Source organism: Fukomys damarensis, unplaced genomic scaffold, assembly GCF_012274545.1.
Source record: "Fukomys damarensis isolate Sample0158 unplaced genomic scaffold, DMR_v1.0_HiC HiC_scaffold_15, whole genome shotgun sequence".
Lineage (NCBI taxonomy): Eukaryota > Metazoa > Chordata > Mammalia > Rodentia > Bathyergidae > Fukomys > Fukomys damarensis.
This window is the reverse complement of record NW_022900927.1, coordinates 3,578,916-3,604,014: the sequence shown is the minus strand read 5'-3', so window position 1 is coordinate 3,604,014 and position 25,099 is coordinate 3,578,916. Positions and strand designations below refer to the sequence as shown.

Sequence of the window (25,099 nt, the reverse complement as noted above, 5' to 3'; positions counted from 1 at the left end):
ACAGAGACTTTATCTGATTATGTTTGCCAAGATAAGCAGACTTGTAGACATTCGAAGACAGAGCGATATTAGTGATATTTCCTTGTGTTTCCTAGCCTGAGACTCAGCTGCTGAGTCAGCTCTGCAGCTTTTGCTGAGGTGGCCACGCCTAAAATCTTAGCTCTCCTGAGGAGGCTGAGGCAGGAGGATCTCATGTTTGAGTCCAGCCTGGATCTCTTAAGCAGACCCCATCTCAGAATTTTAAAAATAAGAACATCTGGGTGCACAGGTTGGTACCCCAGGCTCAGTCCCCCCCACCCCATCTTTTCTGGCTGTGAAGATGCTCATTTCCTTTTTATTTTTATTTCTTTCTCTATTTAGTATCACAAAGGTTGAATGCCATGTGTTTTGTTTAGTCCACAGAGGCACTAAGTGTGGATTCAGAACCAATGGGCGTAATAAAAACAAAACACACAATCTCTGCCTTTGGTCATAGCAACAGGTACCTCGGGGAGCATTTTCACATTTCAGGCTCTAGTTTAAGTATCTACTAGATGAAAGTAGGAGTTTTCTGTAGAGCTCCCAATATTCCTGTTAGGATTCAAAGTAATTATTTATGTAGTTTTTCATTCAGTACACTAGGAATCAAAGATCTTAGATGTTAAGAAGTGGGGAGTTGGCCAGGCATGGGTGATGCACTCCTATAATCCCAGCAATCTGGGAGGCTGAGGCAGGAGGATTGCAAGTACAGGCCCAGTCTGGATAACTTAGGGAGCCCTTGGCTTAAAAAAAATAGAAAGAGAGGACTCAGATTCAAGTCTTTGCAATTCTAAAGCCTGAATATTTAACTACTACATCAAACTGTACTTGAGGGAATCATAGTCTAGTTTGGAAAATGTGAGATCAAGTATTAAGACTTTTTTCCCTAGCTTTTTAAATATTTGTCAATGTACTAAACATATGTGACTTACTATTTTTCTTTTTTCCATCTGTGAACACTTTCAAGAAAGATAAGGGAAAACAATATGGGGTAGGGGAAAGAGCATGGGCTTTAGAATCACGGGCCTGTCTGAAGCCCAGCCCTGATGTTCCAGCTAAGTGATCATGGACATGTTACTGAGTTTTGTACAGAAGCACTCACCATTTATTCAGGGCTAGGGACTTAATAAAATGTGAAACAAATATTTTAAATACATTATCTTATTCAGTGCATTCCATTTAACATCTCATTATTAATAATACTATGAAAAATACTATAACATGAATGGATAAAATGAAGCTTAAGGAAGTTAAATTAATTTCCAAAATTATACAGCTGACAGAGTCAAAATTCAAGCCTGGCCTATCTCAAAACTCATGTGTTTTCACTATACGGTATCATCTTTCACCATGTCATACAGTTTCATGATCTGTAAAATGAGAATTGCCACATAAGGTTAAAAGAATTGAATCAATAATTAAATTTCTTTTTCAAAAATAAAACACCAGAATTCAGTTCAAAATGAATTTTACCAGAATTATCAGAGACGGATTATTTAAATCTTTTTTTTCTTTTTTCTTTTTGATACCAGGGCTCAAACTCTGAACCTTGCACTTGCGAGGCAGGAGGGGTGCCACTGGGCTAAATCCCTGGGCCTTGTCTGCTTTTTGACACAGGGTCCCACTATTTATGTAGTTCTGGCTGGCCTTGAAGTCGCTCTGTAGCCCAGGTTGGCCTCAAGCTCTTAGGGATCCCCTTGCCTTAACCTTCTGAGGCTGGGATTATTATAGGCACGCATCACCATGCCTGCAGATTTAAAAACAATTTTTTTTAAAGAGCTGAGGGTCTAGTTCAGTTGTAGTGCACTTGCCCAGCATGTGCAAGCTCTGGATTCAATTCCTAGTACTGAAAAAAAAAAATCTATTTTATACCAGTGTAGAGCCACTAGCAAAAATAAGAAAATCTAATTTAAAGAGTTAACAGAGGCTTCACCCATAAGGAGACTGTAATCAAAAAGTTGGGTATGATAAGCACGGAGGAGGATTATGAAGAAACTAGAACCCTCATCCATTGCTGGCAGGAATATAAACTGGCAAAGCTGCTCTGAAATGCGGCTTGAAGTTCCTCAGAAAGCAGTTCAACTTCTAGGCATACGTGCAAGAGAAAAGGTGACGCAGAGCCACACAAAGCCTGTGCACCAATGCTCATAGCAGCAGATCTGTAACAGCCCGAAGCCTGAGACCACCTGGCGCATGGATAAGCAAAATCCAGTCTGTTCTTATAATGGAACGCTAAGCTACAAAGAAGAATAAAATATAGACGCTTGCTTAACATTATGCTAAGTAAAGCTGGATGGACATAAAGGACCGCATATTGTCTGGTTCCACTTTCCTGCTGAAATGCTCCAAATATGCCAATCAAAGAGACAGGAAGGAGAGTAGTGGTTGTTAACAGGTGGGGAGGACTGGGGAAGTGGGCAGTTACTATATAATAGCAGATACATTTTTAACATAATTTTTTTTTTTGGTATGGGGGATCGAACTCAGGTCCTTGTGCTTGCGAGGCAGGCAGCAGAACCATTGAACTGAATCCGTAGCCCTTAACACAACTGTTAATCAGGAATTTTGGGAGGAAAATCTACTGAATGCTTTTTTTTTTTTAAACACAGAGTCACACTGTGTAGTCCAGTGATCCTCTTGCCTCAGCCTCCAAAGTGCTGGGATTACAGGGGTATCCCACCACACCTGGTGTAAACACCAGCATTTTAAATCACTGTAAAAATGCCTGCTCTCTAAAATATCTCAGTGGGGTTTTTTTGTTGCTGTTAACAGGTAATGGCACACATATATTACAAGAGGCAGAAGTGCACTATATTTCTCGGAAATCTTGTAACTCGGAGAGGAGTTACGCAGGAGTGATTCCTAACACTTCATTTTGTGCAGGTGATGAAAATGGAGACTTTGATACTTGCAGGGTAAGACCAAGTAAATTTCCTTAAAGATCTTTTCCAAAGCCAGAAGAGAACTTGAATAAGAACTTTGATTACTTTCTGATGATCTTAGTTATCAGGACTAAATATACCAAATTCTGTCTTTCTCTCTCTCTCTTTAAACAATCATCCAACTCTCCATTCCTGGTTCTTTGGTTTTTACCTTCATGAGGGTCAAACTTGGGCATGACGTCCCTTGAATTTTTCTTTCCTTTTATTTAAATCATCTTTAAGATATAATGCACTCATCTGCAGTATAGAATTCAATATTTTTTTAGTATATTTGTGGCCTTGGGCAGCAATCACCACAATCTAATTTTAGGACATTTTTGTTCACCTCACAAAGAAACCCATACCTAACAGAAATCACTCCTCCCTCTTCTGTCACCTAGCCCTAGCCAACCCCTAATCTCTGTGGAATTGCATATTCTGAACACGTACTGTTCTGGACATTTCTGGAATAATTCAATATGTGGTCTTTTGTAACTGGCTTCTTTTACTTAGTATGCTTTCAAGGTTGATCTGTGTCATAGAATGTGTAAGTACTTTATTCATTTTATTACCATCTCCTCCATCACTGTATGATAGATCACATTTTATTCATCAACTCAAGTGATGGTCATTTGGGCTGTTTTCATTCTGTATGTATCATAAATAACAGAGCTGTGAACATTTGTGGGTTTTTGTTTTGTTTTGTTTTGTTTCGTTTCTTTTCCAGTACCAGGGATCCAACTCAGGACCTGAGCTCACAAGGCAGGTGCAGCACCACGGAGCTAAACCCCCGGCCCTTGTGTTGGTTTTTATGTGTCAATATCTTCGTTGCTCTGAGAAATTCCACCTAAGGATGGAATTACTGGGTCAGTGCTGAAGTTTGGTGAACTGCCAAATGTATTCCAAAGTGGGGACACCACCTCCTATCCCACAAGCAATGGCTGAGGGTTGCAGTTTCCCTCATCCTGTTGGTACTTGCTATCTTTGTCTTTGGGATTACAGCCGCCCTTGTATATGTGGAGCGGTGTCTCACTGCAGCTTTATTTGTATTATGCAGTGACTAATGATGAGCGTCTTTGTATTTACTTATTAGTCGTGCATATCTGCCTTAGAGAATGTCTCTTTGGATCCTTTCTCCATCCATTTTAAGATTATCTTTTTTATCATTGAGATATAAACAGTTTTGTAAATTTATTCTGGATACATGTCCTTTACTAGATATATGTTGTGCAAGTATTTTTTCTCATTTTGTAGAATGCCTTTTCACTTTTCTTTTTTTTTTTTTTTTTTTTTGGTACCGGGGATTGAACCCTGGACCTTGTGCTTGTGAGACAGGCGACAGAACCACTGAGCTAAGTCCCTGGCCCGCCCCGGCCCTTTTCTGATGTTATTTGTAGCATAAAAATTTTAAATTTGTAAAGGAAATTAAACTTTTTGTTCTTGTCTTTTGATCTTTTCTTTGCTCCCGTGCTGGGGAATGAACCCAGGGCTTCACACACGCTAAGCAAGCCCCGGACCACTGAGCTACGTCCTAGCCTTTCAATTTCAGGGGTACTACATGCTGTCATGTTTTCCTACTCATTCCTAGTTCTGCAGTCTAAGGTTTATCCTTCCTGTGTCCTTTGCCTTAAAAATCTAGATGAGTGAAATAGTAAAGAATACAATCTAATTGAATTGCATTTCTAGGCAAAATATCATTACCATCAAAACATAATTATTCAACATCTGCCCTTCGCAGAGAACCCTAAGCACTCAGGAACACTCCTTAACCTTTAGGAACTGACAGTTATCTCAGTGTATTTGTTGCTGCGAAGGCATTATTAACAATCGTTAGGAACAGTTTTGGGTACGTTTTCTTAAACGATGAAGGAGACTTATTTATAATACTATCTGGGGTCATCCCAGTTTATTCTCATTTGCCTGTACTAGCCAATGTCAACACTTAAAAAGAGGACATCTTTTGCAAGATACTAATTTGCTCACCTCCTCTAGCTAGCAAACCTTGTGTACACACACTTGGCAGAATCTTTCATACATCTTAAATTATGCCTTTCACACAATGCTCAGAGAAATAATCTAATGAGCAGTTTTTACAATATTTTGCACACTTCTTAAATTATATTTCTTCTAATTATATTTTAAAAATCCAAGCAGTTTCATTTATAGTATTCTCATTGCCCTAGTACCAAAAAAAACCAAAACAAATATAGTATTCTCGTTCAAAAGTGCAGATGAGTTTATATACTAGTTGTGTGGTGCTCCCAGTACCTGGACACATTCAGTACCTCCTAAATTGGAACATTAAACTAAAAACATACTGGTCACTCCACACAAGATGCTAATTAATGTGCTAAGAGGGGCTACTACAACTTGGATGCCCTGGGTGCCTCTCTGCTGCAACACTAGACCCTGTACTTCCTCTTTCTCTCTGCACGCCGTTATTTTGTTTTGCTGTTTTGAGCAGCACTGGGGATTGAACTCGGGCCTTCACACTGAGCTACAGTACTGGCCGCCGGCCCGCCTGCCGTCCTTCGCTGTCTTCTTCCTCCCCTCTCCTCCTCCCTTCTCCTCCCTTCTTTTCTCCTCTGCATTTTGAGACAGACACTTGCTAAATTGCCTAGGCAGTACTCAATTTGGCAAGTACCTCAGCCTCTCAGAGTGCTAGGACAACAGGTAATTCCATTATTAAAGTCTATCCAGGCATGGTTGTGCACGCCTGTAATCCCAGCACTCCGGAGGCTGAGTCAGGAGGATCGCTGTGAGTTCAAGACCAGCCTGGGCTACACAGTGAGTTCCAGGTCAGACTCAACTACATAGTGAGACCCTGTCTCAAAACAAACAAACAAACAAAAAGTCTAGCTAGCTATTGTCTAAAAAACTTTTTTTTATTATTTGGAGGTATACTGAAAATAAATGTTTATATAAAGATAGATTTAATATCATTAATTTATCTCAGTTCTATTGTGCTTAAGAAATGCTAAAAGTAACTAATAGTATTTTGGTACTTTTTGGTAGGGTGATAGTGGTGGACCATTAATGTGCTACTTACCAGAACATAAACGTTTTTTTGTAATGGGAATTACCAGTTATGGATTTGGCTGTGGTCGAAGATATTTTCCTGGTATCTACAGCGGGCCATCGTTCTACCAAAAGTGGCTGACAGATCATTTCTCCCAGGCAAAAGCTGAAGGCATATTTGATGTAGGTATTTTACGTGGACAGATCCTCATGGCTTTAGGTTTTATCATCTTACTAGCAACAACATAAAGAAATTCTGAAGACAAATTCATTTTGTATTGTGTCCTCTTTTATATTACACAAAATGAAAGCCATTTCTTCGTTTAGCAATTAATTACATTAGAGTTCTCATGTGAACATTTTTTTTGGGGGGAGGACTGTGACATTAGACATACAGTTGTAAATCTGGCACCAAATCACATCCTTGGTAGAATTGGATTGTTTTGTGTTATAATCATAATTTTGTATTTGGAATACTTTCCTATGTATAAAATACTCAATTAAATATGTACTCTATGTGTATAAATATCAAATAATAAAGAGTTTAAAATGAAACGGTTCTTTGGTTAAATAAATCAAAATTATTTTATTATAATTTATGATCTATAATTTTTCAAAATTACGGTCTTGTTTCTGGTTCCTCAAGGATATTTGCAGAAACAAGTGTTTATCATTTAAATTATAGTTAAAGGAATTTATTTAATGTGAATATTTCATTACTTATGATAAGACAGAACTATAGTGCAGACATCTCTCAATCATTTACTATTTTTATTCAGGAATTTATAAGGTGACTTTTTTTTTTAAATTGAAAAAAAAATATTGTTTTATTTATTTTGGCTTTTGAGCCAGGGTCTCACTATGTAGTTCAGGCAGGCCTTGAACTCACTATGTAGCTCAGGCTGGCCTGGGACTCATAGCGATCCTCCTGCCTCAGCCTCCCAAGGGCTGGGATTACAGGTGTGCACTACCACGCCAAGCGACTTTTTAAAATAACCTACACTTTAAATTTTCTTTTTCTAAAGTCCATGTTAAGGGCTGGGGATTTAGCTCAGTGGTTTGGTGGCCTGCCTCACAAGCACAAGGACCTGAGTTCAATCCCCAGTACCAAAAAATAAATAAATAAATAAAGTCCATGTTAAAAGTTAGTATTCTGTGGACCCTTTGGTTTAACTGGAAAAAGGGGATCCAAAGCATGTGTAAAAGATGGAAGCCAACCTGGGGTACATTTTATGATGGTTAATTCATAAAATGCATTACTGAAATAAAAGCAAAGGTTGATGATTGAATTGCTATTTAGCGCTTGTCTAGCACGCCTGAGGCCAAGGGTTCACTCCAGAACACGTGGCATGTGCTTCCACGTTTTCTTTGTGTACTTATCTGTGGATGGGCATACAGGCCACTTCTGTAATTCAGCTATTGTAAACTGTGCTGCTACAACCATGGGTGTGCATGTATTACTATAATATGATGGCTTTAATGCTTTCAAGATCATATCCAGTATAGCTAGATCAAATGGAATTTCTAATTTTAGTTTTTTGAAGAGTCTTCCATACTGCTTTTCAAAGTGGCTTACTAGTGCACATTCCCACCAACAATGTAAAAGGGTTCCTTTTTTCACAGCTTCACCAGCATTTGTTGTTGAGGCCTTGATAGTACCCATTCTCCCTGGAGTAAGATGTCCAAGTACGAGGCACTAACCAATTGCACCACTGAAGTTCCTTTACCAGAGTAAGGTGTAAGTGCAGTGTTGCTGTTCTTCTTCTGTTTTTTTGAGGCAAGGTCTCCCTTTGTAGTTCAGGCTGGCCCTGAACTATGTAGCCCAGGCTGGCCTTGAAGTCAAGGTGATCCTCCTGCCTCAGCCTCCCAAGTGCTGGGATCACAGGTGTGCACCACCATGTCTGGCTGCACAGCACTGTTTTATGTTTCTCTAACGACCAAAGATGCTGAACATTTTTTACATGTACTTATTGGCTGTTTATGCTTATTTCTGAGAAGTGTCTATTCATTTTAATTGCCTATTTTTTGATTGAGTCGACTTTTTTTTATTTCTTTATACATTCTAGATATCAAGGAGTGGCTGGCAAAATTTTTCCCCTATTCCACGAAACTTCACTCTGTTGTTTCCCTTTTTTGTGTGCAAGCTTTTTATTTTTATTTTTATTTTTTGGTTTTTTGAGACAGGGACTCACTATGTAGTTGAGACTGACCTGGAACTCCCTATGTAGCCCAGGCTGGTCTCGAACTCACAGCGATCCTCCTGCCTCAGCCTCCTGAGTGCTGGGACTACAGGCGTGTGCCACCACACCCGGCATGCACAAGCTTTTTAATTTGATATGATTTCATTTGTTGGTTCTTGGTATTATTTCTTATGCACCTGGGGTTCTGTTCTGAAAGGGGAAGACAATCTCAAAGACAACCTCACGTTATTTCTTTAGGCACTAGAAAAACAACAGGGCCAGGGATGTAGCTCAGTGGCACAGCACCTGCCTGGCAAGTGCAAGGTTCTGAGTTCAATCCCTAGTACCGAAAAACAAAACAAAACAAAATAAATAAAAATAAAAAAGAGAGAGAAAAACAACAACAAATTAAGCCCAAACTTATCAGAAGGAAGGAAATAAAGATCATAACAGAAGGGCCAGAGATTTAGCTCAGTGGTTTTACCTCGTGCCTTACAAGCACAAGGGCCTGAGTTTGATCCCTGGCCCTTCAAATTTCAAATAAAAAAAAATCATAAGAGAAATATGTTGGCAACCATCCTATGTAATTTTTGGGAAAAATCATTTCACAATTAAATTATGATTAGGGCTCTCTGAGGCCTCAAGGGTCCCATGATGCTCTGATGCTCCAGGGCAAGATTACATCAGCTGAAGACATCCTGGGAGAGGCCCAATTAAGTAAAATAAATCCTTATGATAATTTGTAATTATAATTAATACCACAGAAATTCAAAGGATCACAAACAACTACTATGTATAATTATACGCCAACAAATGAGATCAACCAGAAAAATCAGATAAATTCTTAGACAAATACGATTTTCCAAGAATGAATCATGAAGAAACAGAAAATCTGACCGGACAAATAATGAGTGAAAAGACTGAATCAGTAATCAAAAGTCTTCCATCAAAGCAAAACCCAGGCAGCAATGTTCTACTAACCATTTAAAGAAGAAATAATACCCATCCTTTTCATGCTCTTCTAGAAAATCAAGGAGAAAATTACTTTCAAATTCTCTCTTTTTTTGAGAACAGCACTACCCTGATGACAAAATTAGATAAAGACATTACAAGAAAAGAAAATCACATGCCCACGTCCTTGATGAACACAGATGCCAAAAAGCCTAAAAAAGTTTAAAAAAAAAAATGCCAGCAAGGGCGGGGGATTTAGCTCAATGGTTCCACCGCCTGCCTGCCTGCCTGGCAAGCACAAGGGCCCCCCGTTCAATCCCTAGTACCAAAAACAAACAAACAAAAAACAACCAAAAATGTTAGCAAAATAAATTCAGTAAAGGGCTTTAGAGGGCTGTGGATGTTACTTGGTGGTAGAGCCGTCTACCTGACCCTGGGTTTAATCCCTAGCACCAACAACAGAGCACTGTAAAAAGGTATTAACACGATCAAGTAAGATTTATCTCTGAGGTGCAAGGATTGACAAAATTCAACATCCTTTCATGATTAAAGGAATCGTGGCTGGGTCCAGGTACAGCTCAGTGGCACTGTGCCTGTGTGGCAAGTGCAAGTTTGGTCTACCATACTGGAAAAAAAATCCATGGTTTTTACCAAATTATGCAGCAAGGCAGTATACCTCAACACAGTGAAGTCCATTAATGAGGCTTTCACAGCTACCGTTATACTCAGCTGTGAAAAGTTAAGTCTTTCCTCTGATACAGCACAATACAAGGATGCCCACTCTTGCTACTTTTATTCATCATGGTATTGGAAGTCATTGCTGAAGCAGTTAAGCAGGAAAAATAAATAGAAAACATCCAAATAAGAAAAGAAGAAGAATATGCCGGGCGAGGTGGCACACGCCTATAATCCCAGCACTTGGGAGGCTGAGGCAGGAGGACTGCCATGAATTTGAGGCCAGCCTGGGCTACACAGCAAGGCCTTGTCTCAAAAACCCAAAAAGAAATGAAAAAAAAAATCTGTTTGTTGATGACATGGTCTTATACATAGAAAACCCTACAAACTCCACCAAAAACAAACAAACAAACAAACAAACAAAACAAAGCAAAACAAAAGCTGCATGAATAAAGTCGTGGGCACAAAAATCAGCATGCAAAGTCAGCAGCATTTCTATATCACATTATTTGAAAATAAATCAGGAGAAGAAATGCATTTACAACAGCTACAAAAGTAGGACTAAACTTAACCAAGGAGCAAAAAGCCTTTACAGTAAAAGCTATAAAATAACGATTAGGTGACTGGTACGTAGCTCAGGGCAGACTCCTTGCCTAACCTGTGTGAGGCCCTGGATTCAATCTCCAGAATGAAGAAGGCAGAGACAAAGGAAAAGGAGAGGAGGAAAGAAAAGGGAAGAAGAGGAGGAACCAGAAGAGGATGGACAGGACAGAGAGGAAGAATAGGAGGAACAGGTGGAAGAGGAGGAGGAAGAAAAATAAAAGGAAAGACGAGAAAAAGAGGAGGAAGAGGCAGAAGGAAGAAAAGGAAAAAGAACAGAGTTAGAAAAAGGAAAAGGGAAAAGCAGGAGGAGGAAGAGGAGGAGCACGATGAAGAGGAAAAGGGGCCGAAGGGGAAACAAACTAGACACAAATAAACGAAATATTCTGTTTGTTTGTTTTGTTTTTTGAGACAGGGTCTCACTATGTAGTTGAGACTGACCTGGAACTCACTATGTAGCCCAGGCTGGTCTCGAACTCACAGCAATCCTCCTGCCTCAGCCTCCTGATTGCTGGGATTACAGGTGTGCACCACCATGCCGGGCTAAATGAAATATTCCGTGTTCATCAATTAGAAGCATTAATGTTATTTAAATGTCCAAACTACCCAAAGAAACCTACATGTTTGATGCATTCTCTACTAAAATTCCAGTATCATTTTTTTTCTCTCATTGAGTTTATTGGTTCATTTTAGATATACAGTACAGTTACATTCATTATTGGGATCTTGTACCTCTACATGACAGGACCTGGTTCTCATTTTTCCCCTTGTCCCTGCCCTCCCTTCAACCCCTCCTCCCCTCCCCATTTACAAACACTTTATTTCCATTTTTTCATTTTCTCATATATTTTTCCCTTATTACTTTTCCCCTACCCGTCCCACTTTCCCTACACCTTTATCAGTATCATTTTTCACACAATGAGGAAAACCAATCCAAAAATTCATACGGAGCCACAAAATACCCAAATAGCCAAATAATGAACAAAAAAGAACAAATCCAGAGGCTTCACATTACCTGATTTCAAACTACCACAATACTATGGCAAGTTAAAGCAGGATGATACAGAAAAAAAAAAACCAAAAAACAAGACATTTAATCAGTGGAATAGAGAGCTCAGAAATGAAATGGAAAAGGAGAATCTCTTCAAACTATGCTAGAGGGAAAAGTTGCATTTCCTCATGCAGCATGATGAAATTAGACAACTACAATCACCATATACAAAAACAACAAAACAAACAAAACACAAGTGCAGGTTGCCTATACAGCTCAGTGGAGGGGGGCTTGCCTGCCATGCATGAGACCAGGGTTCAATCCCCAGCACTGCCAAAAAACAAAACAAAGTAACTGTCAATTTAAAATGGACTGAAGACTTAACTGTAAGACCTGAAGCTGTAAAACTACTAGAAGAAAACATCAGGAAATCTATACAACGTTTGTCTGAGCAATAATGTTTTTTGAATTAGATTCAAAACACATAGGCAACAAAAGCAAAAAAAGCACCCAGACAAATGGGATTACATCAAACTAAAAAGCTTCTCCACAGTAAAGAAAACAACACTGTGTAGAGACAACCTACAAATTTCAAGATAATATTTTCAATCCAGAAGGAAATAGTATAAAAATATATAAGGAACTAAAAAACTTAACACCAAGAAACAATTTTTAAACTGGCAAGAGACCCGAAAGACATTTCTAAAAGGAAATATTGCAAATATGATACAAATGGCCAAAAAGATACATAAAGAGCTGCTCCGCATCACTAATCATAAAAAGCTGCGAACTATAAATAACCACGGTGTCACTTCACATCTGCTGGAACGGCTCTCCCAAAAAAGACAAAAGATTAACAAACATTGCCAAGGACATAGAGAAAGCGTGGGTGGGAATATAAACCAACACAGCCAGTATAGAAAACTGTAATCTAAAGACAGAATTACTACATCGTCCAGAGATCCTACTTTTAAAGTTTTGAAATCAGCATATCAGAAAGGCGTCTGTGCTCCCATGATTATTGTAGAACTATTCATAATAGCCACGGTATGGGGTCAACATACCCATATTGAAAGACATATGGACAAAGCAAATGTGATATATACACTCAGGTTTAATCAAGAAAGAAACTTGTCATTTGCTTATTTCCTTCCTTTCTTTTGCTTGGCAGGGGGTGTGGTGGGACTGAACCCAGGACCTCACACATGCTAAAGTCAAATTCCACCACTGGTTTACAACTCAGCCAGAAGTTCTGTCATCTGTGACAATTTAGACAGAACTGGCGAACAACATGATAGCGAAATAAGTCAGGCACTGAAAGACAAGCACAAATCCTGACTTATATGTTGAAACTAAAACTAATAGAAGCAGAGAGTAGAATGGTGATTACAGAGTCTGGAGGCATGGAGGAACAGGCACATGATGCCAAAGTGTGTAAAATCTCAGTGCTAGACGTGGTAGTGCACACCTGTAATCTGAGCTACCTGGGAGGCTGAGGCAGGAGGGTCACAAGTTCAAGATCAGCTTGGACAAATTAGCAAGACCCTCTTTCAAAATAATAATAATTTATGGGCTGGGATTTAGCTCTGTGGTTCTGTTGCCTGCCTCCTAAGCACAAAGACTGGAGTTCGATCCCTGGTACCAAAAAAAAAAAAATTGTGTGTATGTATGTATGTGTGTGTGTATATACTGTACCTTTACATGACAGGCCTTGGTTCTCATTTTTTCCCCTTGTCCCTGCCCTCCCTTCACCCCCTCCTCCCCTCCCCATTTACAAACACTTTATTTCCATTTTTACATTTTCTCATATATTTTTCCCTTATTACTTTTCCCCTACCCATCCCACTTTCCCTACACCTTTACCAGTATCCTTTTTCATACAACAAGGAAAACCAATCCAAAAATTCATCAGAGCCACAAAATACCCAATTAGCCAAATACAACACACACACACAAATCCAGAGGCTTATATAAAGGGACTATGGCTGCAGCTCAGTGTGACGGCCACGGCTTAACCCTAGTCCCCATCCCCAGCTCAGATAGGAGGAACGTTTTGTTTTTTAGTTCAATTACACAGCATAGCAAATATAGCTAATAACACAATAGTGTACATTTCAAAATGCTAAGAGAATAAATTTCAAATTTATACCACATAATGTTAAATATTTGAGGTGATGGGTGGTGAACTAGCTTGATTTATATTAGTTCACATTTTATTCATAAATTGTATCATTTTGTAACCCATAAGCTTCTACAATTATGAACAGTTACTTTATAATTTAGCAAAGAGAAAAAAGACATAGCTATCAATATCAGTACTGAAGAGCTGACCCGTCTACAGTCCTACAGACATTCAAAGAATAAGGTAACTGCCTGAGAGATATGTGCCAATAATTCAACAACTTGGATTTAATGGGTGGGATATTCTTGATAAATCATCAACACAGACTTAGCCAGGTATGGTGGCGCACGCCTGTGATCCCAGCACTTGGGAGGCTGAGGCAGGAGGACTGCTGGGAGGCTGAGGCCTGGGCTACATAATGAGTTCAAGGCCAGCCTGAACTACATAGTAAGACCCTGCCTCAAAAAACAAAAAACTGAAAATCAAAACAAACAAAAAATCCAGACATTTAATAGGAAATAAAATACCTCAGGGGATTTGGCTCAGTGGCTCCACCACCTGCCTTGCAAGTGCAAGGACCTGAGTTCAAACCCTGGTACCAAAAGAAAAAAAAGGAAATAAAATACCTCATTATTTCTGTATTTACTAGCGTATCTAAGTTTATAATTACAAACTGTCTCATACCAAAAACTAGAGGCCTATATGCCTACACTGGTTAATTTCTTCAATTTTTTTGTTTTTTGGTACTGGGGATTGAACTCGGGTCCTTGCACTTGCAACAGGCCACCGTACCACTGAGCTAAATCCCTGGCCCAATTTCTTCAAATATTGACAAATTCTGTGCCAGAAAATAGAGAACACTTCCCAGTATATTTGGAGGATAATATCAATCACACACCAAACATAAACACATGATTTAATACTAAAAAAAAAACCCAAACTATGGATTTTGTGAGTATACAGCCACCCCTGAATCATACACTTTTTAATAAGATTAATTTTGTTGTATTTTATCTCAAAATCAATTATATCTGAGTGTGGCGGTATACACCTATAATCAACAACTAGAAAATATCCTTTAAAAAGCTAGTCTATTAGAGACTATAAAAATATAAATTGCTTGGTTATAAGTCTCACAAAGTAAGTACAAAACCTACAGATTGAAAGCCATAAGAGAGAACTGTGGATAAAATACAAAGATATATTATCTTCATGGATTGAAAGACACAATGTTAAGCTGTACATTCTCTATATTGATATATAGACTCAAAGCAATGAAATTCCCATAAAAGTCCTACCAAGTTTTTTTTTTTTAGTTTTTATTATTTATTTATTTATTTTATTTTTGGTACTGGGGATTGAACTTGGGACCTTGTGCTTATGAAGCAGGCAGCGGAACCACTGAGCTAAATCCCCAGCCCCTACCAAATTTTTTTGTTTGTGTTTTGAGACAGGGTCTCACTATGTAGTTGAGACTGACCTGGAACTCACTATGTAGCCCAGGCTGGTCTCGGACTCACAGCGATCCTCCTGCCTCAGCCTCCTGAGTGCTGGGATTATAGGTGTGCGCCACCACTCCCAGCTTTCTTTCTGTCTTTCTTTTTTAGTACCAGGGATAGAACTCAGGTCCTTGAGCTTGCAAGGCAGGTGGCGAAACCACTGAGCTAAATCCCCAGCCCCTATCAGCTTTTTAAAAAACATATTTTACAAAAATAATGTTTGTACTTTTAATCCAACAGATCCACAAACTAATTCAGCACGTAAAAAATAATTTTACAAAAACCCCAAGATAACACTTTCAGATCCAGTTTTTTCCTTTTTTCTTCTCCACACACATTTCTCTCAGCTGTAGTCACTTCACGTTGGCCAGGTACCATTTTACCTCTCAAACTTTGTTGGCCTCAAAATAGGAGTTAACCAGGGTTAAATCCATAAAATGTTTGCACCGCACAGCACCTTAGACCACATTAAAGAAGAGGACGAGACCCCACCCACACCCACACGCGCTGGCCCCTGCCCGGCGACCGGACACCGGTTCGAGGGGGAGCAGAGGCAGCGGGCAGTCAGTTCCGAGGACACCGAAGGCGGAGCTGCAAGGCGCCACGCCCGGGTCAGGCGGCGACACCTCCTCCTAGGCCGTCTCAGGATCCTAGAACGGCAGGTCCAGCGGACACAGAATGGAGACAGACAACACGTTGACTGCGGAGACTCCAGACTCTGTGTGTGCCGTGATTCTGAAGACGACTCTTCCCAGGAGTTCGCCAGGATCGTCCTCATTTGCTGGGTTCCTTCGTCCCTCGGTGTTGCCCTCTGCTGCCACTTCTCTCTTGGTACCGTTGGACCCAAAGGAGACCCGGACAGCACCAATGGCTGGAGACAGCCCACACGCGGTTTCTCTCCGTAATCCGGAAACTACTTGGTCTGTGATTCCGTGATCAGGGTACGTTGACACCGGCGCTGTGCTTTTCTCTCTGTTCGTTTGCACAAGGTCACAAGGTTGTCCTTGGAGTGGCCGAAATCAGGATCATTTCTACCTCTGCCCGCTTGAAGTAAGATAGCAGGAAACTGACACGAAACATAACCCGGACCCTTCTGTTCGAAATTACTCCATCCGTGCAGTGGGCAAACTCTCCTGGCCTTCTACAGACCGTGACTTCAGGAACTTCTCAAGGTCTTCATGCGCCTTCGGGGGACCTCGGATCAGACGCACTACGGGTTCTCCGGGGCAGTCGCGGGTCCTGGCCTGGGAATCCGGTCACGGCATTTTGGAACCGAACCATTCAGAGCCTGAAGCACAGCCCGCATCGTGAACGAGCAGAGCGCAGCCAGGAACCCATAAAAAACCAGGCAGAAGAGCAAGACCGAACCTCCTCCACAGGACCCCTTCCCGGACAGTCCGGGCAGCGCCACACCCAGCACGGGCTCGCGTTCACCGCGCAGCCTTCTCCCCTGCAGGTCTCCGGAGCAGAGCATTCACGGAGGCGTGGCCCAGAACGGGAGCAGGCGACTGGAAACAGGCACCTCGCAGACCCCAGCTCTCGGCGGGGCGCCCCAGGAACGCTGGGAGAACAGCTTCCCCCGGGCCAGGTCCTGGAGAAAGGCTTCTCGCTCTTCGTCACGGGGGGCGACGAGGGGAGCAGAGGGGCGGCCGGGCCCTGGAGGTGCAGCCCAGCGACCGCGGCGACAGAGGGCAGCACGGCTGAGGACACCTCCTCCTCCTCACCGGGACACTGGAGGCGACTCCATAAATGTCATTTTCGTATGAACCCTTCAAGAGTGAATGGAGCAGCCGGGCGTGGTGGCGCACGCCTGTAATCCCGGCACTCGGGAGGCTGAGGCAGGAGGATCGCTGTGAGTTCGAGACCAGCCTGGGCTACATAGTGAGTTCCAGGTCAGTCTCAACTACATAGTGAGACCCTGTCTCAAAAAACAAACAACAAAAAAAAGTGAATGGAGCTTAGCATCTTCTGTGTGCTTCCCGTTGTTTGTGTATCTTACCCTTTTTTGTGCAGTCTGCTCAAATATTTGTGCATTTCTTTCTTCTCTCCTTTTTTGGGGGGTACCGGGGGGTCAAACTCAGGACCTTGCGCTTTTGAGGCAGGTGCGGTGCTCCTGAGCTACATCCCTGGCTCCCTTTCTTCTCTTTTTAAGGAAAGGATTTTATGATACTGCCTAGGGTGGTGTTGAAGAGATTGGCTTACAGGGTCCTCCTCCCTCAGTCTCCCCAGTAGCTACAAGCACATTACCACTGCGCTCAATTTTTGTGCATTTCTTAATTTAGTTGTCTTTGTATTAAACTGGAAGTTGTTCTTTCTGTATTCAGTATACATCATTTGACAATAGGGGCAGCAGAAGTGATCAGTGTGAGGATGCGTCAGAATGAGGAGAGATCATATACTCAGAGACACCTTAAAAATGAGAGAACATAAAAAATAGATCCAATAGCTGCTAGATGATGCAAAGAAGATTACTCTAGGATCAGTAGAATAATCAGAAGAGAGCACACCTGACTTAAAAACCTGTTTATAGAAATAATTGTAAAAAACTTTCCATGTATGGGGAAAGAATCAAACAGATATAAGGCATATAGAAACCCAAATATCCACAGTCAGAAAAGAAATTCTCCATGACACATCAGTCAAAATTCCAGAAGTCCAACAAAAGAACAGAAATGTAAAAGCTGTTGGAGAGAACCAATGAGTTATTTATAAAGGTAAACCCGTTAGAATTACAGCAGACTTCTCAACACAAACCTTAAAGGCCAGAAGAGCTTGGAGTGGAAGTGTTTCAAGTCCTAAAAAAAAAAAAAATTTTTTTAAACCCAGATCAATTTATCCCGCAAACTATATTTCAAAGTTGGTTGAGAAATAAGGTCTTTCCATGACAAAAAGTACCTTAATAAATTTATCACCAGAAGCTGGGGGATTTAGCTTAGTGGCAGCGTGCCTGCTTTGCAAGTGCAAGGTTCTGAGTTTGATCCTGAGTAAAAAAAAGAAAAAAAATTTTATCACCAGAAAACCAGCATTCCAAAAAATTCTCAGGGACCATGAAGATAACAATACAAAAAGATCTAATGGAATGAATACACGAGGCAAGGTGAACAGTTAAGGAGAAGGAGAGGAAAAGGGAATCAGCAACAGGAAAATAATGCAATAACAAGAATAAGTCAAAACTATCAGCAATGACTCACTGTGAATGGTCTCAATTCCCCCACTCAAAAGACATGGGGAGGCAGAATGAATCAAGAAACAAAGTCCATAAGCACACTGTCTGCCAAAAACACATTTAATGGAAAAAGAAATTCACAAACTGAAAAAGCAAGGATGGGAAACATTTATCCTACAACAGGAACCCGGAAAAAAGCAGTAATAGCTATCTGGTTTTCAAAGTAGACTTAAAGCCAAAACTAATCAGGACAATCAAAAGTCACTACATACTGGTTAAGGGACTAATTCAACAGGAAGAAACAATAATTATAAACATGTACACCAAACACTGGCACACCCAACTTCATAAAACAAACACTACTGGACATAAAAGATCAGATAAACATTAACACAGTTACAGTGACTTCCATACCCCACTGTCAAAATAAGAGACCTATTAGACCAAAAAAAATTAAATAAATAAATTAAAAAAATAAAAAAGACTATCAGAGTTTAACCACCCTTTTGAACAATGGACTTAACAGATATTTACAGAGTGTTCCACCCCAAAACAACAGGATACACAATCTTCACAGCAGTACATGGAACTTTCTGTGTTACAGACCATATAGTAGCCATAAATCATGCTTAAATAAAAACAAATGAATCAAAATTATTCAACCTATATTATCAGTTCATAACACAATGAAAACTAGAAATCAGGGGCAAAAGAAACCACAGAAATTATGCAAACACACGGAAATTAAACAATGCACTCTTGAATAATCAATGTGTATCACAGAAGCAATCAAGGAAGGGCTGGGGATTTGACTCAGTGGCACTGCGAATGCCTCGCACACTCAAGGTCCTGAGTTCGATCTTGGTATCAAAAACAAGCAAACAGAAGAAATGAAGGAAAAAAGCACACAGTCCCTAGAATCAAACAATAATGCCAGTATAACATATCAAAACGTATGAGACACAATGAAAGCAGTCCTAAGAGGAATGCCCACATCAGAAAAACAGTGAGTTCAAACAAATAACCTAATGATGGGCCTCAAGGTTCTAGAAAAACACAAACAATTCAAATCCAAAACTTGTACAAGGAAGGAAGGGAATTATTAAAGATTGGAGCAGAAACTAATGAAACTGAGATTTGAAAAATATAAAGAATCAATGAAGTGAAGAGCTGGTTCTTTGAAAGAATAAAGAGAACAGCCAGACTTGGTAAAAAAGGTAAAGACCTATATCAGTGCAATTAGAAATAATGAGCAAGATGTAATTACAGTGACCACCACCAAAGTCTAGATGATTATTTTTTATCTACTTTGAAAATCTGTACCCTAATCGTAGTAATAAACTGAAGAGCCGGGCGTGGTGGCGCACGCCTGTAATCCCAGCATTTGAGAAGCTGAAGTAGGAGGATCGCTGCGAGATCAAGGTCAGCCTGCACTACATAGTGAGTTCAAGGCCAGTCTGAATTAACAGCAAGACCGTGTCTCAAAAAACCAAAATAATAAATAAATAGATAGGTAGATAGGAGAATACAGAAGAAATAGATTCCTATATACATAAGAATTATTGGGCCAGGGATTTACCTCAGTGGTTCTGCAGCCTGCTTTGCAAATGAAAGTCCCAAGTTCTGGTACCAAAAACAAAACAAAAACAAACAAACAAAAACGACACCCCCCAAACCCTGGATAATCTAATAACAGGCAATGAAATTGAGGCAGTAATAAAAAGTCTACCAACTAGACAAACCCAGGACCTGATGGATTCACTGCTGAATTCTACAAGAACATCAGGGAACAATACTCCTCAAAAATCTTTAATGAACCGGGTGTGGTGGCACACGCCTATAATCCCAGCACTCTGGAGGCTGAGGCAGGAGGATCACTGTGATTTGGAGACCAGCCTGGGCTACACAGTGAGTTCCAGGTCAGTCTCAACTACATAGTGAGACTCTGTCTCAAAAAACAACACCCCCCCAATCTTTAATGAAGTTGAAAGGGAAGGAGTACAGCCAAATGCATTCCTGGAAGCTAGCATTACCTTGATTCCAAAACCAAAAGAGAATTCAACTAAAAAAACTATAGGTCAATCTTACAGTGAATGTAGATGCAAAGATCTTCAAAAAGATAGCGGCAAACAGAATGAAACAAATCATTAAAATATCATACCTTATGACCAACGAGGCTTCATTCCATGGATACAGGGATAGTTCAACATATGCAAATCAATAAATGTAATACATCACATAAACCCCAGCAAGGACAAGAAATTCACATGATTATGTTTTTTTTTGTTTTTGTTTTTTGGTTTTTTGAGACAGGGATGGGGGACATCTAGACACAAGCCATAACATCCATCAAAAACTCTTAGAATTAATAACCAACTTCATCAATGTAGCAAGATACAAAGTCCACATAAAAAAATCAGTAACATTCATGTATGCAATGAATTTAATGACAAAGAAATTAGGGAAAAATGCCATTCGATATAGCATCAAGAAAAATAAAACACCTAAAAATTAACCTAACCACAGAAGTAGAAGACTTTTACAAAGAAAACTACAGTACACTCTGAAGGAGACCGTGCAAGAGGATATCAGAAAACGGAAAGATGTCCCCCATTCCTGGATAGGCAGAACCAGCGCTGTCAAAATGGCCATACTTCCAAAACTGTTACAGAGATTCGACATATTGCCAATCAAAATACTAACAGGATTCCTCACAAAACTAGAGAAAGTAATCTTAAAATTTATATGGACCCAGTTTAGGAAAAGCAATCCTGGGCAACAAAAGCAAAGCAGGAGGCATCACAATACTTGACATCCAATCATACCTCAAAGAAGGAATGATAAAAACAGCAAGGACCTGAGTTCGATCCCTGGTACCAAAAACAAAAAACAACAACAACAAAAAAAAAAACCAGCCCCCAAACCCAAAAAACAACAGCATGGTGCTGGCACAGAAACAGACATGTGGGTCAAAGGAATAGCACAGAGGATACAGAAACACCCTCAGACACGTTATGCTATTTGATCTTTGACAAAGGGGCCGATCACATATGTTGCAGGATGCTGGGTGCACTGTGCTGTAGATCACTACGGCCAGGCCTGACCTGCCTCCTCCCACAAAAGGTGTGGTGGGAGAAGGCCTGGTGAGACCAGGACTAGCTTCCTTCCCACCTATGGGACAGGGAAACATCAAGCATGTCTCCTGCGATCCTAGCCGTTCTCCCTGTTCCACTCAGGCAGCCCCTTTCCTTTTTCTTATTATCTACACTATAAATAAAGGTGCTGAGGGTGCGAGCCAAGCCTTTGATCTCCTCAGGACACAGGGTGTCCACGTGGCCTCAGCTTTATAAAGTTTACTGCTGTCTTTGACTTGCTTAATCTCCCACCCTTCTTTTCTCACTCAGGAACCCTTCAGCCACGGGAGCTGTGGCAGGAGGAAAGACAGGTTATTCAACAAATGGTGCTGGGAAAATTGGCTAGCTATTTGCAGAAGACTGAAGCTGGACCCATCTCTCCCACCAGGTACTAAACTAAAAATCAAAAGATTTTAGTTTGGATCAAAGATCTAAACATTAAAACAGTAACAGAGAAGTTACTGAAAGATAAAATAGGTAGAACAGATATGCAAACACACAGTATCATATATTTCATAATATATTACATAATATATATTTTACATATTAACACATATCTTAACTATATATAAAACAGATATCAGACATACAGACTTAAATACCATATGCTATTCTCTCTCACATATGGCAAAGTACAAATAAAGAGCAAAATAAAGGATAGAAGGACTCAAGGAAATAGAACTTTTGCAAACAGGAAGGGATCTAGGAGAATTGAAGGCAAGGGAAGAAGGGAGGGAAAAGCGAAGTGAAAACGATTTAAGATGTATCACATGCAACAAATACGCACAATGAATTAAGCATTCTATGTTATACTAGAGGATATAGAACTTTTGCAAACAGGAAGGGATCTAGGAGAATTGAAGGCAAGGGAAGAAGGGAGGGAAAAGCGAAGTGAAAACGATTTAAGATGTATCACATGCAACAAATACGCACAATGAATTAAGCATTCTATGTTATACGTGTGAATTTGAAACAGTAACAAGAAAACGGGGAAAGCAGATTTAGAGATGGAGGGAGGGCAATGCGTGGTTTGCAAACAGGAAGGGATCTAGGAGAATTGAAGGCAAGGGAAGAAGGGAGGGAAAAGCGAAGTGAAAACGATTTAAGATGTATCACATGCAACAAATACGCACAATGAATTAAGCATTCTATGTTATACGTGTGAATTTGAAACAGTAACAAGAAAACGGGGAAAGCAGATTTAGAGATGGAGGGAGGGCAATGCGTGGGAAAGGGAAGAGGATTTTAGAAGAAACAAGCTGGGCAAGTGCCTCATGTACCTACTCTTTTTTTGAGGCAGAATCGGGCTACGCAGTTCAGGCTGGCCTTGAGCTCACTGTGTAGCCCAGGCTGCCTTGAACTTGCACCCAGTCCTCCTGCCTCAGCCTCCCAAGTGCTGGGATTACAGACGTGCACCACCACGCTCGGCTATACCTACTCCTCCTTAAAATGACTGTAAACTTCCTATGCTGCAAACAAGTCCTAATAAAATTAAAAAAAAAATTGCAAAGGGTTTGGTAATCACATCACTTGTTGATCAGAAAATTATTGACGCTGGCAGAAACCATTTTGTAAAAGAAAAACAAATGAGCCGGGCATAGTGGCACACGCCTGTCATCCCAGCGCTGGGCAGACCGAGGCTGTCTCAGACCAGCAGCCACCCCACAAATGACTGGAGAGGGAGCTGGATGAACGATGCACACCTGTAATCCCAGCTACTCAGGAGGCCGAAGACAATGAGCTCAAGGCAGCCCGGTTACTCAGACCATTTCAAAATAAAAAACAGAAAAGGCTGGGGAGGGGGAGTTCTTGCTTAGCATGCAAAAGGCCCTGGGGTTTCACCCCTAGAGCTGCAAGGAAAAAAAGCGGTAGTGTGTGTGTGTGGGAAATCAATAAAACATGCAAACTGTGTAGGGTAAACCAAATACTGAAACAACAGAACGGCCCACCCTGTTTAAAAAAATAAAGGTTACTGATGTTTTTAAAAATTTCTGTGTTCCCTAACTATCCTAAATTGTAGATGGCTGCAACTATTTTCTGAAACCTTTAGGCCTCCTAAATGTGAGTGTTCTGAGATATATCTCTATATATCTATATATATAGTTTTTTTGTTTTTGTTTTGAGGCAGGGTCTTTCTAGGTAGTTCAGGCTGGATTTGAACTATGTAGTCCAGGTTGCCCTCAAACTCAGCGATCTTCCTGTCTCAGCCTCCCAAGTGCTGGAATTACAGGCATTTGCAACCACACCCAGGAGGCCTATTTTTTTTTTTTAAATTAGCTGAGTAATACAGTAGTCAAACACAATTTAAAAATGGAGATTTGCTCTTTAACGACGAGCAACCCCAAACAGTGATTTAACAACAAGCGGCGGTGAGTTAACTCGGAAGCCTCGGCCTGGAGTGTAAAAGGAAGAATCCTTGTGTACTGTGGCAGGCAGAGCACGTCCTTCGGTTCTTTTTAAAAAACAGGGCCTGAGAAGGGTGGGGTAAAGGGAAGATGGGAGGGGCTTGGCAGGGAAAACCGTCGGACCGACGTCACGGTAAAGGGGCCGGGGTCTTCGGTGTGCTTTAACCAGGCTCCATGCTCAGGCTGTTTCCTTTGTAAAGGACCGGAGGGATCGGGGTGGTGGGAAAAGTACACCGCGCACAAAAAAACTCGAGCAGGAAAACAGCAAAAGAGGAAGGGAAGCAGATTGGGAATAAAAGGTCGTAATCAACATTCTTCCGAGGGAAAAGCTGGCAACACTCATCTCACCAAACTGACGCTCACATCTCACCAAACAAACGTACCAGCCATTAGCCAACCTCGGCCCGAAGAGCTCTCGACCGCGCCGCCCCTCCCAGCCCGGCGAGTCCCGACCCAGCGATTGGCTCCGGAGGGCGCGGGCGGCAGCCGCCTTCCTGTACCGAAGGAGTCTCGTCCCTCACTGCTGCTTCCTCTCCGCTCTGAGATGGCGTTCGTAGTTTTTGTCCTTCAGCTGGCCATCTCCATCCTGTTACTTCCCGTGCACCTGCTGAATTTTCTGGGCCTGTGGAGCTGGATTTGCAAAATGTGGTTTCCCTGCTTCTTGTCGAGGTTCACTGTGATATACAACAAACAAATGGCAAGCAAGAAGCGGGAGCTCTTCAGCAACCTGCAGGAGTTTGCGGGCCCCTCGGGGAAGCTGTCCCTGCTGGAGCTGGGCTGCGGCACCGGGGCCAACTTCAAGTTCTACCCCCCGGAGTGCAGGGTGACCTGTATCGACCCCAACCCCAACTTTGAGAAGTACTTGGTCCAGAGCATCGCCGAGAACCGACACCTGCAGTTCGAGCGCTTCCTGGTGGGTGTGGGGGAGAACATGCACCAGGTGGCCGACGGCACCGTGGACGCGGTGGTCTGCACCCTCGTGCTGTGCTCGGTGCGGAACCAGGAGCAGGTCCTCCGCGAGGTGCGCAGAGTGCTGAGGCCGGTGAGTGCGGAGCAGAGCCCTGGTCCCCACGCAGTCGGGTCAGGGTCAGGTGGATGCTAACGTGAAACGGGAAACTGCTAGAGAAGACATTGTTGAATTAAAAAAAAAAAAATCTTAAGAATGAGAAACCCTACGGGGAAGAACCGACAAATCTCAATATATAAAACTCGAGAACTGCTGCGGAGTAAAATGCCCTATCGACAAAATTTAAGTAAAAACAAACTCGGAGAAACTATTTGCCAGGGATGCTCAGTAAAGGGTTAATCTCTCCCATGTTAAAAGGCATTAGGTTAGGGCTGGAGGCGGTGGTGCCTGCCTGTAATTCTAGCGCAGGGATGGAAACTTCAAGCCCAACAAGGCGACTCTGGAAGACCCAG

At 41.3% G+C, this 25,099-nt stretch overlaps 2 protein-coding genes and 1 pseudogene across 2 annotated transcripts in view; 2 read left to right on the top strand and 1 right to left on the bottom strand.

Annotated features, from left to right (window-relative positions):
• Tmprss12 (transmembrane serine protease 12) overlaps positions 1-6,494 on the top strand; it is a 20,866-nt gene extending 14,372 nt beyond the window's left edge. The window contains exons 6-7 of the mRNA XM_033763888.1: positions 2,652-2,933; positions 5,955-6,494. Coding sequence (XP_033619779.1) covers positions 2,652-2,933; positions 5,955-6,206 — 534 coding nt within the window. The 3' untranslated portion in view covers positions 6,207-6,494. The remainder of the gene's footprint in view (positions 1-2,651; positions 2,934-5,954) is intronic.
• Positions 6,495-15,157: 8,663 nt separating this feature from the next.
• Positions 15,158-16,537, bottom strand: LOC117286125 (annotated as a pseudogene).
• A 7,501-nt stretch (positions 16,538-24,038) lies between these two features.
• LOC104854848 (methyltransferase-like protein 7A) lies at positions 24,039-24,834 on the top strand. Its single transcript, XM_033763539.1, has one exon. The coding sequence runs from the start codon at positions 24,225-24,227 to the stop codon at positions 24,780-24,782; it is 558 nt and encodes a 185-aa protein (XP_033619430.1). The 5' UTR covers positions 24,039-24,224; the 3' UTR covers positions 24,783-24,834.
• The last annotated feature ends 265 nt before the right edge of the window (positions 24,835-25,099 follow it).